Here is a 20,282-nt window from a genome sequence, read left to right on the forward strand (position 1 = left end):
CTTGCTTCTAAATAAAAGTATCCGCATACCACAATACAACACCTGTGGTCATTTCAAAATTCAACATAAATAAACTATAGAGGCATTTTCAATAAACTGCATATCAGAACAAAAAGTAGCATACTCTTGGAAAATGGTTTCTCCTCCTTTACAATGTACTTCACTGTTCTCAGACACATTCACATCTGCACTCTGCGTTGAATATAGAGAAACACATATGATATCATATCCTTCACTGTAATACTTACAGTATCTATCCACACTATCTATATACACCATGTTTTGCTGGCTAACTGAAACTAGTATATGGAGGAAATGATTAATTATTAGTGTGGACTGTGGTGGGAACAACCTTCTGTTATGTCTGATAAGATATATAGCTAAAATATTGGCAAGAGCATGAATCATATGCACATTTTAGACTACATTTAAAGGAATCATCATAATTTTGGGAAGCACATTTATTAATGTTCTAGTCAGAGTTAGGTCATTGTAGCTTGGCACACAGACTTAACATTGTACGGTTCTATCTTATTTATTCAATCTGCAGAAACAACAATTCCTTTTGATGATTTTGTTATCGACAGAGCAGAGTTAGCTGTTTCCAGTCTTTTGCTATTGATTATTCAAACTAACATTTGTACCCATAGTACAGGAATGTAATTCCAAGTTCACATGTACAGGACTAATATCCCTGATTACACAGAGTATGTATACTAAATACATGATGGTAATCCAGTCTCAGACATGCTATTTCGGGGGTGGGGGGAGAGTTTCCTGTTAAAGTGTTAGAAGTAAGTTCCTGCTCTGTGGAACTAACAGAACTCCCCTCTAGATAACCACACACACACGCACACACACACACACACACACACACACACACACACACACACACACACACACACACACACACACACACACACACACAGACACACTGGTGGTTTTATTCAGTGAACCATTGAATAGATATTCTAATTTAAGTGAAAGGTTTTATCAAGAGATATATAAAAAGCACATGACTTCTTTCACTACGTGATCTGTGTGATTCATCACAGCAAAGGTTTTTTCTTTTAATATAAAAAAGATTGAATGAGCTACCCAGTCCAGCTTCTAAATAAATTATATATAAGTTTATATACAACAAATTTATTGTGTGAGAATACAAGTTGCAAATTCCACTGAGATATGGCTTTATTTGGGTTTATTCACCATACAGTAGTGATATGTGTGTGTGTATGTGTACACTTAATCCCAAAAAGGTTGTGTGCATATTTCCACTATTCACCCAGTTTGACGTGTGAGATGACACTGTCATCTGCCCCCTGGTCTTTATGACCATGACGTGTGTAAGACACGAGAGGAGGAGGAGGAGGAGGAGGAGGAGGAGGAGGAGGAGGAGGAGGAGGAGAAAAAAACAGAATTCAAACAAACAAAATATTTAAATTCAGTCTTTAGTAATTCCTTGATGTTCACAGACAATATTAAATTCATATTATAATGTCACTTGTAGATGAATGTGAACTTTGCTTTAACCTCTTCAGCCCCACACATATTTGTATTATGTGCAGCCAAGCAATGTTCAAACCAATTTCTTATTAAGATCCTATCTATCAAGATATTTAATGAATTGGACTAAATTGTGTGGATTTACTAATGAAATTATACATAAGGCAGCTAGAAGTCTTGAACTTAATCTCATGGTGCAGACATTAAAACAGTTGTGTAGATTTGAATGTTTCATCTATCAAGCGTGAGAGAAAGTCAATCACAACATTAACACAAGCACACACAAAATATGCTGTATGCAGAATTACTTCAATTTTTCAATTTCCCACCTGACATGCACCAATGTTTTGTATACACTTCACTTGGGTTTCAAGTTGCAGAGACATCGGTAATCCCCCGAAAACATCAGGCTTACTTATCGTTGGTGTCAGAGTTATGTTGTCCTTGTTGGTTATGCAGTTACAGTATAAGTACAAGTTTATAGTTCCACAAACTGATTTTAATACTGTACAGACATGAAATGGTTGAAATGACTACCTGGACAGTATAATTATATTATATGCTTTGGAAAATTGTTGACAGAAATTTAAACCATATGTAATGTGTGGTTAGCTTAAACATGGTCCTATGTTCATCATGGGGAACATTTTGCAATAATTAAGAGATCAAAATAAAACAAAACAACGACAGTATTATAAATACAAGCATGTGTAGTTTAGTACAAACTTAGTTTTACTAGAAATGCAGTTAATAGAAACAATCTGATAGTAAAACCTATCTCTAATATAATACAACATTGCATTTCAAATTACATTTTTTATCAAGTCATACAAAGATTTTTCATTTACTGTAAAAAAGTTGAAAAATATCTGAAAAAATACCCCTCCATCTAAATGGCAAAAACAAAAAAGTAAATTCAGCTTTGACAACTAAATTGTATATATCCAAATTATTCTCATAATATACATATTATGAGAATAGTTTTTATGTATACAATATATGTATGTATGTATGTATGTATGTATATATATATATATATATATATATATATATATATATATATATATATATATATATATATATATATATAATTAGTTATTGAGTTGTGTGTAGCATATAAATATATACCACTTTTTCTTTTGAGCTAAATGAAAACCCCCTTATAATATAAAAGCAGAAGTTAGACAGAGTTTGTGTTAGCACTGTATGTACAAAAAAAACATTACTGATATACAAAATATTAGGGACATCCTAATATTGAGCTGCATTTAAAAAGTTTTACTGTAGGAGCTTTACTCCTTATATTTATGTCTCCACTGTGATTGGTATAAACTGAACAAGTCAAAACTAACTGTAATACTGTCTTTTACCTGAATTACCTTGTCAGAGTATGTTAGGAGAATAAGAAATGTCTCTACTATGTTGTACATTCAGTGTGATTCCACGCTGAGGAGCTCCTGGTCGGCATGTTGCTGCTCACAGCTCAGGCAGTGATGGGCATGTTGTCCCTGTAGCAGGCTGGCCTCTGGGGGCCGCTGTAGCTGCACAGGTCCTGGTAGATGAGGGCCATCTGGTCACTGGCCGCATTGTCAGACATCTCCAGGTTTGGGTTGTTGCAGTAGGGCTGGGAGCGACGCATGTTCACTGCCTCCAGCAGGTGCTGGCAGTTCACCATCGTGAGCTGCCATTGGGTGAGGAGACAGAAAGATGTGTTTTTATTCTCAACAAACAGCATTTACAGTGATTAGTTATTTTTTTTCTACGGAAGGTGTCAAGACTGATGTCTATGTTCGCATATTATAACTTGACTGGTCTTACCTGCACAATAATCAGTTTGCTCTTGGCATTGCTCAGATCATGCAGCTCCTCACCGAAACACAAAGTCACTGCGGGATCAGGAGCAGGAAACTGACCCTCCTGGTACAGCTGTAGAGCTGGAATATACAAAGTACAGCTCTTAAAACAATCTTTGCAAGTTATCCTCCCATTATGATTTAGTTTGCTTAAAGAATTGATAAGAAATATATGGGTTTTGAGCTTTCAAATAACTGGATAAACATAGAGGCTCACCTTGAAGAAACTTTCCTGTGTCAAAGATCTTGACTACAGCATCTCTCTCAAGTTTACATGGCATGGGGCTGTATTGTGAAGGCCCTTCTCCCAGCCCGCTCCAGAAGACTCGGCTCTGGCACAGCCTTTTGATGAAGATGCCCTCTTGGTTGGCACGGACCAGGACACCTCTCTCCAGGTGGCCCAGGAGCTTGCGTGTGACGTGGCGCTGGCGGTCGTACTCGATGAGCTCAGCAGGAGGGAAATGAACGCTCTGCATGCTGTCTGAACTGTATAGAGCTCCACGACCCAGGTGCTGTTGTGGGGAGATCCGGCAGCCTTCAGGATGAGTGACAGGTGTGGTGTGCATCAGTTTTCCTCCATAGTAGAAACTGATCATCATCTGGGAGAAAGCTAGAGAAGATAACATTTGGTGAGCTTTGCAAATAGAAAACAATAAGTGCAAATGACACAAACATAAAGTTGAAATGCATATGGTGGTGTTATTATTACTGTTAATGTCGAACTATAGATCTGATTTTATTATGACACTTTCATGGATAACATAAATGAATACCTGAGCTTAGATTGCCTGATGGCAAAGGCTCCTGATGCAGATGAAAAGCTGTGAAAGACAGGAGGAAATTATGAGTTAAGGCTCTTATTACAACAGTGGACACACACTACCACACTGTCATGGCATTATTTTTGCTGTATCATCAGAAGTACAATTTCTCTTGCACGATCTCAAAACAAAATAATCCTCTTAGTCAGCAGACTTCAACAGGATGTTAGTCAATTCCTCCATTTCAGAATTCAACAGACAAGCAAATAACCTCCATGTCGCGCCCACAATCACATGGACATGTACTTTAGCTTTCCACTGTGGTTATTTTCTAAATAAGTCATTAAAGCTCATACCTCTCCACTATCTCTCTTACTTGAGAAATAACACACACGGCTAAGATGTGTTGCAGTTTCTAGCTACAACACTGACTGAACTGTGATCAGCTGAATTTAGTCAGGGGAGTATGTTATATTGTAAAATGGGTTTTACAAAAGATGGTCTTACCATTGATGCTGCCCTGGGACCAATACTCTGGACTGGCCTGTATACTACAGCCTTCCTCCTGCAAAAAGACAACAACATAAGAAGCTGTTGTCAACAAAGCCCCTTTGTAGACTTAACAGTCATGTAGACCAAGTGGGAGCTGGGGGGGGGGCTCATTGCAACAGGTGTTGGAGTAGACAGCACGGTGTGGTGATCAGAAAAAAGGCCTAAAGACTGAGTGAAGATAAAGGCACGGTGCATCTATAGTATTAGATATGACTGAGAGGAGATACAGAGGTAAGGCTTATGTTTTAATGAATGGTTTAAACTCTGAGGTAGTCTCACCTCTTTAATGAGCTCCTCTATCTCTGCAGGGCTGCAGTCCATGTCAGTGATATCACCAGAGCTGGTGGTAGCTGTCATGGTCATCACTGAGCTTTTGCCATCTGTAGGAGAAAGAAGAATACAAAGACTTGGTTAGTGTCACAAACATGTAACTTCTTTCCATGGTAATAATAATAATTGCAGGAGGAATACAGGGATTTATCCTGTAACGTGCATTGCACTGGCAATTCTAATGATAGCATTATGCAACATATGTTAAAGGTCATCAATGCTGGCTTTCAGGATATCAATTTTTCTCAAACTCACGCTTCTGGTCTTCCTCGGGTACAATGCGGTAGACTTTATAGGGCTCAGAGATGTCCAGCTGTGACCTTTCTGTCACCTCCTCAAAGTCAGGGCTTTTATTCAGGGCACAGCGGAGTCTGGTCTTCCATGTTGCAGGCTCAGCCTTTTCCCCCTCCTTAAACTTGCCTTTAAACACAGCCCAGGCCTGTGGAGGGAAAAAACAAAATATTAAAGATTAATGTTGGATGCTTCAAGAAAAAAAGTGAAACTGAAACTTTATTTTTCAATTTTAGAAAAAAGATAAATAAAAAAGAAAGTCTGATATACATTAACAATATTGTCATTTACAATGTAGCATGTAACGCATTTAGTGTTAAAATAACACTTGCTCTGCATGGCTTTCGCTTCATTATAATGTAAAAATAAAATTAATTTATAAAATGTTGGTAAAGTAAAGAAATGTTAAGTTGAATATGCTACAAACAAGTGATATACAACATATTATGTATATCTGACCACGAAAGAACTAGATTCAAGATGTGTGACCGAGTTGCACTTGTACGCACAGCGCTGCGTAAAACCAAAACGTCATCTACAAAAGCCTCTTCTATCCACACGATTTGATGAGACTACTTTCTAACCTTAAAAATGGACGCGTCTACTTCTTGGTTGTAATCCTGTTTCCCTGCGTGTTTCCATGGAATTCGAAACATAGTGCGGCTTTCATCCTCCCACTGCAGTCCGGAGTACTGCCCGCTCTGGATCTGCTCCACCAGCCACTGCTTCAGTCTCCGACCTCCCGAATTATTCATCTGGATGGAGAAAAGTTGTTTAGGATTGTTCATTGCACCTATAGATGATGAGGATATATTTCATGATAGTATGTCAAACTACACTTATTATAGTCTACAACGTTCACCCTTTAGAATAGAAAGCAAAAACACTTACAGTCGATTGCGCTGTTGTCCGTGTGCGTGCTATCCTGAGAAGTTGATGGATGGCTGCCTGTCAGACTTAATCAAGTGAGTTCGGCTTCTCCCTGTCACATGCCCACCGAGTTTATTGTGCTCCGTGTTATGAATGAAATAGCTGGGAGATGATTTGACAACGCTGCATTACGCTAACCAATGAGTGCGTTGAAGCTTCAGTAGACCGGCCCATTCCGGAAGTGTTTTTCTCCTAACTGCGGGCATTTACAAGAAATGGCCTGACAAGCAAAGGTTGCTGCCCACGCCAATAGCTACGGAGACGTGGAGCTACGGTTACCTTGTACTGTGGGGGATTTCTGCGCTCTAAGTCGAGGTGATTTGGCCCACTCAGTCAGCCACTGATGAAAACCCGAGATCAGGCTCAGAGTGTGATGTGTGCAGATCGGTATGACTGCGAAGGAGGTTGATACCAGAAGTCCCCTCTGCGACATCCGTGTCTAATAATTGTGGTGGTGGAATAGTAACTAGGAAAACTGTGTGGTCAATAATATCCGTAGATTCACAGTGGGCTAAATAATAAAGCCAATTTATGTTTGTATCCGCCATCGTCACATGTGGATCAAACGCCAATGCAACGTCATCATTTTTGAGTTTTCGGCTATTAATTGGACACAAGCGATTTGAAGAAATCGGCTCAGGTTTTAGAACATTTTACACAGGCATTTTTCACCTGACCACGACACCTGACCATACACATTAAACCTAATCACAATTCATCTTTACAGCCACAAACGTAAATAAGCACATATGGGTAGCAGGAATATTATACAAATAAACTACATTTCCATTTAACTTCATTACAATTTCCAAGCCTCCCCCACAGAAATTAATGATTTTGATTTCACTTTTTCATGTAATCATGTGAGGTCTTCTTATATTGTGTATGCAATGTAACATTGTATATGTCACTGATAATAATTGAATATAAGGGTTTGTTGTCATTTCTCTTGCGCAATTAGCTAACTTTTTAAAAATGAAAAAACATAAAACCCACAGTGTCTAAGCATTTATTTTTGTAATCCTTGCTAGTTCTTTTCTGGTAGTAAAACATGTTCCACACATAGTTTTTATGAAGCTGCACACCCTGAGTCTGTTAGTATAAAGCAGCTTCAGCAGCTGATCTTCTGAGTACAACCCAGAAACCTCTCAAATCTTGGAAGTGGAAAATGAGTGGAAGTGAAATTCAAGAAAAGCAATGCTGCTTTTTCTTTTATTCAAGTGGCCTCGTGAAACAAGCAGCTCATCTAGAAATGAGCGGTGAAATACTATATTAACTACATACATAGTATTATTCTCTGTCCATAATTACTTGTACACATACACAGACACATCCCATAGTGTTGATAGTACAGATTTATTATCATTTCCATAGTTTTTGTCCATTTTGTTATAAAACACAAACAAAAAACACCATAAATACACATTTAAAAGAATTAGCTAAAGCCATCAATCTACAACACACATAACATAAATCAGTTCTGTCACAATAAATAGATAAATCAGAGCTTCAGTAAAATCAGGAAGTCTTTTGCATTTGGTCTGCAGAGATTCTTCATATGTAGTCGTAGTTTAATTCAGCAACGCTTTATATAGCTTCCCAATTCAATCTGCTATGTATTACTTAAAGGAAACTGTTAGTATTTTTTAAATTTACTCATTTTTTTACTCAATTCACTTCAAGAGTGTAACCATTAAGAGCCAGGTCAGGAGACAAACTGGTACATGTCAGAATAACTTCTAGAAATAGTTGGCATCAAAGTGGTTGTACATTTATGGGCATTTCATTGTCCATCAGCACATAAATAGAGACAACATGTTCCTTTAAGGCAGCATAATCAGTCACTTATTTAAGGCTACCAAGCTGTAAAATGCAAGAGTAAAGAGTCCACATGGGAGTGTAGTTTATTCATGATGGCTAAGGTGCTGGGTTTTATGGAGTAAGGCGTCTGAGAGCACCGAGACTCCGGTTGTGGCTGTGCTGAGTTAAGATAGCAAGGAAGGTACTGGTAGTGGATAAGAGTCTGGAGCCCAATTCTAAATCAACCTCCATATATTCAAATGATTAGACCACTGTAATTAAAGTATGAAATATATTTAATATTATGCTTTCAGAGTTGTAAAAAGGCCTTAAAGTTGCTTACAACTTGGGGTTGATTTGGAATGATAAACTGCCATTTACAGACAGCCTTGGGCAGGACGTTAGCATGACCAGCAGGCCGTGTTTCAGCTGCTGCCTTTGGGATCAGCAGAGTCTGACGGCAGAGCAGAGACACGTCCAGCCTGATTCATCCGGCGTCGGTCTGCTCCTCTCCTCTGGCTCTCCAGTTGCTCCGTGTACTGGCTCAGCAGGGCACCCACCTGCTCCTGGTCATTAAATGGACTGGGACGGAAACTGGACCGTAACCATGTTCGGTACTGAGGACAAGAAGATAGACACACAAAAACAACCATAACTCAGTAACTCCTATTGTGTTACGATCGTATTACATTCCATTGTTTAATATCTTACACACATATTTAGTGGCTTTGACAGGCAACTTTTATTTTGTTGTTTTTCACACAAAAATATCAATGGTGACCTTTGAAATGTGGTACCTTCCACAGACAGTGTCTTTAAACAGAATTTGTCAACTATTAATTCTGTATACTGTGTAATCTGTGCTTGATGTCTTGGGTCTCTTTGTCATGAAAACACATAACTTGAATTGACTTGATCACATTGGATTGGAGTTGTTTTCTAAAAAAAGTTTTCTTTTTATAAGAGAGTCCACAAATACAACTGTTAGGACAAAGTTGACAAACTTTACCTAAGAGAACAATATAAAAAGCTATGTTGTAAAATAGCTTAGTTTCTTCTTAGGTAATGAATAAAAAAAGAACTTGACGGATGGAAGGAAAGGGCAGGACACTCCACATGTTTCTGCTTACAGTCTCTCATCTTGAAAATCCATGGAAAATTGACACTGCCACACCAGACAAAGTCAAATTAGAAACCTGGCTAATATTTATGAGTCCACAAAAGTTGATTAACTGACATGTTGAGTTACTCCATGTGGACTCTCAAGTCTACCAGATTTTTATTTTTGCCTTTTCATGTATTGGTCCCTTAGTCAGATCACAGAAACTTGTGACGGCAACTTGCAGCTGATGGAAGTAAACATTAATGGCCTTTTGGAGATAGATACTATCAGCATAATGTGTGTGTCAAGGTAGTTAATCATAAGTATAATATATGACATACAATCTAGTTAAAGTCACTTTGAATGTAACATATTCATGTTCCTTTCAACCTTCAACCCAATAACCAAAAGAGTACAGTACTGACTCACAACATCAATACATTAATAATCAAAAAGGCACAGTATAAAGATAATGCATCAATAAGCAGACTGATATCAAGTGAACTATCCTGTCATTGTGTCATCTTTAAAAATAAAATGAATCTTGTTGTTAGGAACTGCAAAGTGGTTACAAGTCTTCCGCATGAAAACTATGTGATAGATACTGGAGTTTCAAATGTATCAAAATCACGAGGGGATGGCATCACAATCAGGTAACACTCCCAAAAAGTGAGATTTCTTCTGTTAGAGCTCAAGTCATAACGGTAAAGTTAAGAATAAATGTGGATTTGAGGCAGTTAACTGTCAGGAGGCTCAGCTTCATTGATGAATTACTTCACAACAAAGACACTTGGAAGGGAACAAATATGTTGGTCCTCTAAACAGATTGAAAACCACTAAACATTATCTATTCCAATATGTTGAATATTAGCAGCTAACAATGGTCATTATCCTCCTTTTAGCTCTCTATAAATATAATTTTCTTGCCCTCTTTTCCCAATTTGAATACAAATAATTTCTCCTTTCATTGAAGACCGCTTTGGGATGTGCACTTCAGTGTATTTCACACGTCTTACTCTGACAGTATTTTTTTGTTACTGCTGCATTAGTGACTAAACTACATTATTGTCTTCAGGATTTGTCACTTTCTATCTGAGGATTCCCAGATGTGGGAAAACACATATACACAAATACCATTTCCCCTTAAATCCTTGAAATCAGTGCAAGATCTACAAACAATGAGCATTTTTTTTAGTCATGTTATGTTGCAAGACGCTGACAGTAACAGTGAACACGTGATGACCAGTACAACGCTAATGCAATCCCAGCAAACCCCCTGCAGTTCCCCTTCTCTACTCAGTTGCTAGGTCAGTGCCACTGTAATGAGATCACACACTGGTGCCTTCAAGTAACTACAATGCTGCAGAATGTTAAAGCTGTGGACCGCTATCCACAATTTGCTCATATAAAAACACATATGACAATAGTAAAATGCTGTGGAGGTGATGGTTCAAAGTAAAAATGCGAATAGAAATGTCTTCATGCCTAAAATGTGAAAATACCATTAATACTTGAAAAAGGGTCCTAGTTTTTTGATGACTTGAAGCCATTGTGGTCTTGAACCAGTGTTTTTAATAAAAGTATATGGCATCTGTCATATATTCTCAGGTACGTTTTTCGGCATGTTTTCTGCATGAAAAGAAAAAGCTCCAGATCAAATTTAATATAAAACAAAGTTTGAAATGTTATTTCCCATAAGTGGCCTTCCTTAAAGTGAAAGTAGTCAACTATCAGTATTGTACGGCAGGTCTGTCTCCAATAGTGTGGGGTCATGGATTATGTTCCATAAAAGGCTCCTCACCCATCTCATAAAAGTCCACTGAGCTTTACAGAGTTGTGGAGGTTAAATTCCTGATATCAGACAGGTCACATGTCACAGTTTGCATTTAACCAGGTTTATGTTAATGTAAACAAAGAAGGATTAGGACTTTCTCTGAGGCCACATGTTACAAAAAATGTATATTAATAACAAAATATGATTTTCTTTTTCATACAACATCAAATTAATAATATGAACCTCACAGAAATTAGGTTTCACAAACCTGTGTTGTATTTTACAGATTGAATAGCTGATTATTTTGTTGCACAAAAGGTCTCCTATGCTGATGCGAGAATGACAAATATTGTGGTGATTTCTGAGGTGTTTCAAACAGTAAGAAAAGAGTTGATTTACTGTGAAACTAATTTTAACATTACAAAGCACTACAAGGAAATATTCACGAAGGAGACGGTCCTCCACAACTGTTGGTTGGTATATCATGTTCCATAGCAATAAGATGGCCACAATTAACAGTTGATAGGTTAACCACCGGCTCCATGTGCAGCGTGATCGTTGTATGTGTCATATCCTGCAGTTCCTGTGCCGACCAACATCAGCACATAACACACAAAGACATTTAAAGAATGCTATTATATCGTACAGCTACAGCTAGAACAATGCCAGTGAGGAAAAATGCATCATACCCAGCTCAGTTTTTTAAAAGTAGAGTTACTTTTCAAACCCCAGACAACACACACTCAAAACAGCCTAAACTCTCCCAATCCGGGAAAGTAAAACATTTTTATTTGCATATAAACTCCAAATTAACTTACAGTCTAACACCTGCCCTGTGTATTATCATTTGTCCTGATCATAGTGCGTTGGCTTAAGAATTGAGGAATTTGAATGCAGAGTTTTGAATTGAGAAGCACGAAATACAGGTTTTGATATGCCTTTGAGACCAACACTAGGAAGGAAAAAATGATAACATTTAGAATGTATAGTTAACATTTTAAAGATTGCAACTAAACATGTCTTTGACTTTTGTGTTCCTGTTGCTGCATGCGTTTACCTCTGACACTTGTGTCGTCTGGTACTCCTGCAGCTGCTGCTGGAAGCCGTTGTTTGGGCCGACAAAGGAGCGAACAGCCTTGACAGCAGACAGACACTCATCCCAGTTGTAGTGGGTGACGGTCATCAGGTAGGCCACCACCATAGTAGTGCTGCGGGATACACCTGCGAGGCTGCAGCAAAGCACACAGCTTGGTCATTGTCATAAGGCAACTTCACATTTAAACACCTTATTTATTTCTGATAAGAGGTCAATAACAGAACAGGTACTGAAGAGGCTGTTTTTTTCAGGGTTGTTTTTGGTTCTAGACATACGACAAGTCTCCATCCAAAATTAACATGGCAAGTCTTGACCCTCCCTCAGAGACCAGGGAGAAGCTTGTAACAGATTTAGACATAACACCTACCAGTGAACGAGACAAGATCCACCATTCAGGCGACATTCATGGATGAAGCTGATGCAGTCTTTAAAATGCTGTAATCTGAAGAGGAAAAGGACAACAAAGGAACTTTTATCCAGCAATTTATGTTCTGCACTTTGCAGTACAAAAGAATTAAACTAATGTTTAGAAAAAATATATCTTGCTCATTAAAAATCAGGAAACCGTCTGTTTTGTGCAAAGGTTACGGGGTGTTTGGTTGCAACTCTGTAGGTTGTAAGTTGTAAAGGACATTTAAAAATAGACTACACAGTATAGGATATGAGAAAGCACACCTTGAACTGAAACTCCTGTGTTGAGGCCCGGACTTTGTGTTTCAAATAAGTTGGTGAAACGTTGACAACCTGATACTGTTCTGATTTTGACTGTAGAAACTGCACGTCCCAGAATGGGTCGGTTAGTTTGGATAACTTGTAGTTCCAATGTCGAGGAGTAGTGATTTATCTTCAACTACTCCAACTTGTCATGTGGTAAAAAGATCAGGTCCGCTCAAACAGAGAATATGTGGTAGACCAAAGCTCAGACAGGCGGGCAGACAAGGGAAGTAACGGTCTTTGTTTTTGTCGATCTGCAAAATGACATGAAGATCTAACACTCATTAATTCTGTGTCTACAAAAGTAAATCACAAATACAGAAACTAAACTCCTGCCTTAAGTTGGACTGCTCTCGTTGGTATGCTTCTGTCCTCCAAACTAAAAGGTAATTTACTCATTCTGAGACCAACTTGTAAGACTTCTCAAATATACAAGCCAGTTTGAAGAAGAAATACTATGAACACAATACAAATTCTTGTAACACAATAATGTTCCCAAACCACAAACATTTTGATCAATGCTTAAGATCCCGAAAAATCCTGAACATGTTAGGCTTTTATGAATATAAAAGAACAACAAGGAGCACAGTGGGGTGCAACTTCTCCTCCAATATCCTGCTTGTTCGCTGTCAGGAAACACTGATGTTGTTTTGCATACTCAAGAAGTGCATGGCTGATAGCAGCGTCTCCAGTGGAGCAGATGCTGGTTACTCAATAGCAGACAGGGTAACAGACTGGGGCGAAAATAGATTGACTGCCACTATACTTTTTTTTCTTCCTGAGATCCAAAGTCCTCTTCAAAAGATGTCTCCTCAGCACTTAGTTCTGTCTTCCTAGCACAGAGGTTTCCGTCTGTCTAATATGCAGAAAGTTTGAGGTTTTAACCAGTTGAATAATACTGAAACAAATGGTTGAGCTAATGTAAATGAAAATTGAAAAAAAATAGCTTGTGCAAATCTATGGTATGTTAAAATGTTATCCAATACAATTATTTATACGCATAATAAATCATAATGAACATTAAACAAGATATAATCTTAGTTATAAACCACGGTGGACTGGCAGACTCCTTTCACAAATGCATTTCTCATTTTGGAAATGTTTGATGCAAATCATTTTACACCTTCATGGTCAGCGCACACTGTGTATTAAAACCATAGCAGGCTTGTCATGAGAATATAAATAAGGGGAATCCCTGGTCCTGCACATTCAGGTTAATGTGCATGTTAGCAAATACTTAAAATCAACATTTAAAGGTAATTAAATATCTTGAATTAATTCAGAAGGTATGGCATCACATCACTGCACTGGGTGTCAATTTTACAATAACATTGACAACATCCGAAACAATAGTGAACGAGTTGGCCTTGATGTCTTAGCTCTTTGTTACTGACATTTAAACTTTTTTAGTTACTGACATTTAAACTATCATAGAAATGTATGTTTCGGAGACCCTGACCAAGATGTATCTAATAAAGTTTTGTGAAGGTTTTTCATTGCTCTGGTTGAGAAGTTGTTTATTTTCCTTTTATATAGAGTAAGTGATGCAGCCTATTGAGACAAATGAACCTGACTTATGGACATCTATCCCAAAGTATACAGACACACACGCTTTAAGGAGGTTTAAGATATTTCACACAGCTTCAAACTGCTACAGTTGCTCCAAAAGAATACAGAGCCAACATTACAAAAACCTTCTCTGCTGTGGATCTTATACATGGGAGGGGCAATCAGACCCGGCCACAGAGGCTCCCTGTCTGGCGGGGAGCACAGTGGTGCGTCAGTTGGCCTCACCACTGCCATCAGTCAGACCAGTGATTGTGACAGAGGGGGTCGAGACCAACAGCCAGATGTCACTAGGTTTTCCTTCCTCTGATGGCTGAGGAAAGGACACTTGATTACGACAGTGGAGGTCAGACACCTCCACCCCAACCCAATCAGCAACATCCCAAAAAATACAAAACCCTGATTCTTATTAACTTGCATCATACCCAGCTCTGTTTTTTTTCTTTTTAAAGTAAACTAAGTAGAGTTACTTTCCAAATCCCAGACAACACACACACTCAAAACAGCCTAAACTCTCCCACTCCGGGAAAGTATTTGTACTTACTTTGTACTATATATAAACTCCAAATGAACTTACAGTCTAACACCTGCCCTGTGTATTATCATGTGTCCTGATCATAGTGCGTTGGCTTAAGAATTGGGAAATTTGAGTTTTGAATTGAGAAGCACTAAATACAGGTTTTGATATGCCTTTGAGACCAAATACCATTTGTTGAGCCTGAATTCAACCAAGCAATGTGTCCCATCTTTGTTTACTATGTTGACAGCAGGTTCATTATTCATCTTGCATCAAAATGTCCCAATTTTTTCCTTGTCTTTCTCCTCATTATAATATGGAGATTGAAATATTGGAGATGCAACACTTTCTGAGATCACACTTCTGTCTGTCAAATTACCCAACCAAACCAGCAGAAGGCACTAACACAGCAGCAATGAAAAAATCGTCACCAGCTTCGACTTCAAAGTGGATCATCTAGAGTTGCAGCAAGCCGTTAGACTGCTCATAGATGCTCAAACTGCAAGACATGATTGATGCTTCGGTTTTGTGCACTTAGCCAGTGTCAAGTGGTTGATTACTGCTGCTAGTGTTGCATGAGGTCAAAAGAAATCAACAGAAATGCAATGACTAATGTGTTGTGTTTGCGGTCCCTGCAAGGGTGGAGGGACAGCTCATGCCTCTTTCAACACCGATGCCTCCACCACACACACGCGCGCGCGCACACACACACACACACACACACTCACACACACACACACACACACACGCGCGCGCACACGCACACGCACACGGTTTGCATTCGGCCATCACGCCCTGGCGTCCCAATCTAGAGGGCAATTGTGTTGAAATAATACTGACTCATCCGGGCTTCTGAAATTCACAAGGACATGGACATTTAAAAATCTGAGGTATGATCTTTGTCTGAGTGTGTTTGTGCTTACTCACAGGTTCTGGCTGGAAGCATCAGCTGCATGAATACAAAGATACGTCATGTCCTGTAAAACATACATGCATAACAACTGAAACCCAATTCAGGAATATAGGCTATCCACATCTGAATGTTCCCTGTAAGTCTTCACCTACATTTATATTGACTAACATGATGGCCCACATAGGTTTTTCAGGTGAGCATCTGTCACTTCCATCTCATGTGAGCACAAGATCGTTTAGGTCTGGAACGAAGAATCATTTCTTGTGTAAATGTGTATAAGGTGGGTTTGTGATTTCTAGTCCCTCAATATAGTTCTTAAACTATTAATGCTTTCTGGGGCTTAGTATTATCTAAACTAATATATATATATATATATATATATATATATATATATATATATATATATATTAACAGTTATTAGATTCCTTGATCAGTTTATCCTTTGACAGTGATGCTAATTTTAAAATCTCACGTACCCCCTTTTGAGAACCACTGAACTAGGGCAACTACTGTTGTAGATTAATTATTTTCTCTATACATTGTCCAAATCGTGGAAAAAAACAAACAGTGAATTCTCTAAATGTTTAGTTTTTTACCCCAGAAAAAGTATACTTAGTATATAAAATACATTTATTTACAAACAGAAATGGTGACTCAAAAAAACTTTTGAGATAGATATATATATATATATATATATAAATAAATAAAATTCAAAATAAATACAATTCAAAGTTCAAGATCAGCATTAGAAACAGACTGAACACTTGCAATTGTTTAACACCTGGATGTGACATGATGAACATTGTGTGGGCTGAGCTAAGGCACAATGGATAACAGCCCTGTGAAATAAATCCCTGCTACAAATATCACCTTCAGAACACAGTGTTGAATAATACATGTAATGCCCATGAATGAATACATCACCCCTAAGTCATTATCAAGTAATTACACTACATTGGAGCAGCTGAATAAACTGTTCCTGTTAATGCACTCAACTCTCGCACAAGTGCACATGCTCCAAATATAACTCATCATCACCACCAGCTGGCTGACATGATGCATCACATTGTTACATGCAAAGTCATACCAAAATCTCAATGTAAAATGTTCACAAGAAGTACAGATAGTTTGACCCAACCAACATGGATGTTCCACTAACCTCAAACACAGGTTTAGCATTGTTGTACACAGACAGGATGTGGGTGATGCCATTCTTAGAGAGGCTTTCTCTGCTCTCCGCATCTGAGACAAAGAGAAAGAGGAATATATATCTCACCAGTCGTGTCAGTGACTGTTACACCAATCAAACACACAAACAGCCAGTATTGTTGAACGGTGCTGCAGAGGCACCGTTTACTCTCCTGCAACATCATTTGGTACGGTTAGGCCTGTGGTCACTTGTTCCTGTCACTTTAACTAATTTTAGACATCATGCACGCGCCTTCATGTGGAGAGATCATTGCGGCAGCTAAAGTTAGAAACCTGCAAGTGCCACATTAGCTGGGAAGGGGTTGTTCGGGGCCAGGGAGTGACAGATATATATTTTATATAAAGCGCCACCTTTTTCTATCTTAATTGTCTTTGGTCAACAAGGCTTTTGCATCTCCTTACTCTGAAATATATCTTTGAGAGAAGAACTACTTTCAGCTACAGAATCTGATGTTTGATAGTTAAAACCTATCACCACGTTCACCATTTACAGTGATAATGGGCAAAATGCTAAATGTTTTTGTCAAACCTATTAACCATATTGTGAAAACTGTGTGCTGCATTAAAATGGCTACAAAACAAAGCAATATGTTTAAGAAAACTAATGTAAGGTGTGATATTCTACTGCATCAATCCGCCCACCACTCATTCCTAAATGCAGTGATGGCCCATAATGGTGGCCTTCGGCCTTCAGTACTGAAAGCCTAACCTGACTCAGCTATAATGTATGCATCACATTTCCAAACATCAAATCAAGTTGTATCATGTTTGTCTTACCTCTTATATTCCCAAGGTAGAGCCCATCGACAACCTGTGAAGCAGCAGTCACAGACATGTTGCATTTAGGTTAGATATATCAGTACAGTCTAGCTTCAAAATCTTCACTTGAAAAGGAGCAAATGTCCTGGGTTGAGCCAGATTGGATTTAAGGCTTAGGGTTTAAGGACCAAGTAGCAGCAAATCATTCCCTCCAGCCATACAAGGCCTGAAGCATCGATGCATGGTTATCAGGACAAAGTGATGAGTGGCAAGCAGCCGCTGAGAGTTGCTGTACTTTGGAACTAGTACCATGAAGCAGAACGTGTCTGAAGATAATTAAGTGCTACATTCACACAGCCTGTTGTAGCAATTAAGAATAGAAATACAGATTACCAATTAATCTGCTTGTGTAAGTCATTTTAAGACAACATTTGAATGTACTATTCTTACTTTAGCGACTCCTGTTTCAAAGAAAAGATTTGGTGAACATGCGGTGTTAAAATGTATTCTAACTTTCTATTGACTAACTAATGCAAATGGGCATCAATGTCATTTTGGATGTTAGCAGGGGACTTTTCGCCATCATTTGAAATAATTGGGCGGGGAAATAAATTAACAATATTGCAATAATCTATTGATTTGATCGTCATGAATTAGGACAGCAGCCCTGGATTCCGCATCATCACACAATCATACGAATTAAAAAGAAATCCAGATCTCAACCCAGATGATTATTATTTTAAATATTGGAAGATGGTGGGGGCAAACTGCCTACCCCAAGCGAAGGAGTTCAAGTATCTCGGGGTCTTGTTCACGAGTGAGGGTAAGGTGGAGCGGGAGATCGACAGGCGGATCGGTGCGGCTGCAGCAGTAAAACAGGCGCTGTACCGGTCCGTCTTAGTGAAGAGGGAGCTGAGCCGGAAGGCAAAGCTCTCCATTTACTGGTCGGTCTACATTCCAACCCTCACCTATGGTCACGAACTCTGGGTCGTGACCGAAAGAACGAGATCTCGGATACAAGCGGCCGAAATGAGCTTCCTCCGTAGGGTGGCCGGGCTCAGCCTTAGAGATAGGGTAAGGAGCTCGGACATCAGGGGGGAGCTTGGAGTCGAGTCGCTGCTCCTTCGTGTCGAAAGGAGTCAGCTGAGGTGGTTCGGGCATCTAGTTAGGATGCCTCCTGGACGCCTCCCATTAGAGGTTTTCCGGGCACGTCCAACTGGTAGGAGGCCCCGGGGAAGACCGAGGACACGCTGGAGGGATTATATCTCCCGGCTGGCCTTGGAACGCCTCGGGATCCCCCAGAATGAGCTGGAAAGTGTTGCGGGTGAGAGGGAGGCCTGGGTCGGCCTGCTGAACCTGCCGCCACCGCGACCCGACCCCGGATAAGCGGGTGATAATGGATGGATGGATGGATGGATATTGGAAGATGTTTAAATATTATTGAAACAAGCCGCACGTAAGGCTTCTGCACTCATTATCCAAAATGCATTTTCTGGTTTATTTCCATTGCTTATCATATCCGTGTGGGGCAGTCACGTGATTGGTTTAATGACAACGGTTGTGGAGGCATGCAGCTACCAGCTACACGTTGTCGAATTGACCATTAGAAAAGCCACAGACACGTAACACCTGTACACGAAACGAAACCAAAGCCTACCTTATTCATTCCATTGCCCATGATGACTCTGAACCAGCCTGCGGTGAGCTAACACTGCTACGAGATATTAACATGGACTTTGAGTCCAACACCTGAGGCTTGACTCGCTTAGTCTCAACAAACAGTGGGCAACCTTCGCCTGAGTCGCTACGTGTGTCTTCTACTCAACATGTTGAAGTTCCACCGCCGTCAGTAAGACAACAGAGATGTTGTTGTTCAGCTCCAACAACAGGTCCGTCACGCTATCTTCCGGATTGTTTTGACGTGAAACAACTGCAGCTGGTTCATCCGGTAAGTGACATCACAGCATGTGGCCGTCAGCTCAGCTGCGCTGTCTCGTAACTCTCGTAAATGTGTACGACCACGCACCTGGATTGTGAGGAAACCGGCAGTCCTATATATGACGTAGGCTATCCTATTGTGCAACATCCACTTGGAGACATTATGAAGAAGACGTATCTTCATAAAACGGCCATAACAGGAATCCCTCTTGCAAACTTCCCCTAACCCCCCACATACTTTTGCTTTTCAGCGCATGCAACATTGGTTTTCATGACAATTACAGTGCGTCACCAGCACAGAACATTTCACTTCAAGCATTTATCAGTAATGTTAACCACCGGAAACGGAGCTGTAACCTAGAGCTCTTTGCGTGTACAAGGGTATGGTGTAACTATAAATATAGATTCAGCGCTATTGTTTTGGTAAGAAAAGCATTCTGAAACTTGAATTGAGGAAACCCACTATCCCTATTATATACCTATGCTTAATAAACACTACACACACACACACGCTTATTTTACAATCACCTAGAGATGACTACATGGTTAGACCTATTTTTATTCAAGGTTGTCAAAGGTCCTTGTACACCCACTTTAAGGCAATTTTTAAAATGAAGTCACCAGTAACCCATAACATTACCAACTGGTAAAGACACACTGGTATGTAAACA

The 20,282-nt window shown here is 39.3% G+C and overlaps 2 protein-coding genes across 2 annotated transcripts; both read right to left on the minus strand.

The window, feature by feature from the left end:
* Positions 1 to 1,432: 1,432 nt before the first annotated feature.
* Positions 1,433 to 6,320, minus strand: irf8 (interferon regulatory factor 8). Its single transcript, XM_034528338.1, has 9 exons — positions 6,185 to 6,320; positions 5,878 to 6,048; positions 5,258 to 5,441; positions 4,952 to 5,052; positions 4,628 to 4,685; positions 4,133 to 4,180; positions 3,577 to 3,969; positions 3,325 to 3,440; positions 1,433 to 3,187 (listed from the first exon to the last, which is right to left on the minus strand). The coding sequence occupies exons 2-9, from the start codon at positions 6,046 to 6,048 to the stop codon at positions 2,990 to 2,992; spliced, it is 1,269 nt and encodes a 422-aa protein (XP_034384229.1). The 5' UTR covers positions 6,185 to 6,320; the 3' UTR covers positions 1,433 to 2,989.
* A 1,240-nt stretch (positions 6,321 to 7,560) lies between these two features.
* Positions 7,561 to 19,674, minus strand: dusp22a (dual specificity phosphatase 22a). Its single transcript, XM_034529607.1, has 7 exons — positions 19,331 to 19,674; positions 17,692 to 17,725; positions 16,865 to 16,947; positions 15,720 to 15,769; positions 12,363 to 12,437; positions 11,957 to 12,128; positions 7,561 to 8,640 (listed from the first exon to the last, which is right to left on the minus strand). Exons 1-7 carry the CDS (start codon positions 19,349 to 19,351, stop codon positions 8,449 to 8,451), a joined length of 627 nt encoding a protein of 208 aa, XP_034385498.1. The 5' UTR covers positions 19,352 to 19,674; the 3' UTR covers positions 7,561 to 8,448.
* Positions 19,675 to 20,282: the final 608 nt, after the last annotated feature.

Source organism: Cyclopterus lumpus, chromosome 3, assembly GCF_009769545.1.
Source record: "Cyclopterus lumpus isolate fCycLum1 chromosome 3, fCycLum1.pri, whole genome shotgun sequence".
Classification (NCBI taxonomy): Eukaryota; Metazoa; Chordata; class Actinopteri; order Perciformes; family Cyclopteridae; genus Cyclopterus; species Cyclopterus lumpus.

Bases quoted from the DNA above. Each gene is read 5' to 3' on its own strand.
- irf8 (XM_034528338.1), bottom strand. From the start codon at position 6,048: ATGAATAATTCGGGAGGTCGGAGACTGAAGCAGTGGCTGGTGGAGCAG. The intron at 4,686-4,951 runs GTGAGACTACCT...GTCTTTTTGCAG, and splicing joins TAGAGGAGCTCATTAAAGAG to GAGGAAGGCTGTAGTATACA. The intron at 3,441-3,576 runs GTGAGCCTCTAT...TGTATATTCCAG, and splicing joins CACAGGAAAGTTTCTTCAAG to CTCTACAGCTGTACCAGGAG.
- dusp22a (XM_034529607.1), bottom strand. From the start codon at position 19,351: ATGGGCAATGGAATGAATAAG. The intron at 15,770-16,864 runs GTTAGTGGAACA...TATGTTTTACAG, and splicing joins ATGCTAAACCTGTGTTTGAG to GACATGACGTATCTTTGTAT. The intron at 12,438-15,719 runs GTGAGTAAGCAC...TTTCCTCTTCAG, and splicing joins GATGCTTCCAGCCAGAACCT to ATTACAGCATTTTAAAGACT.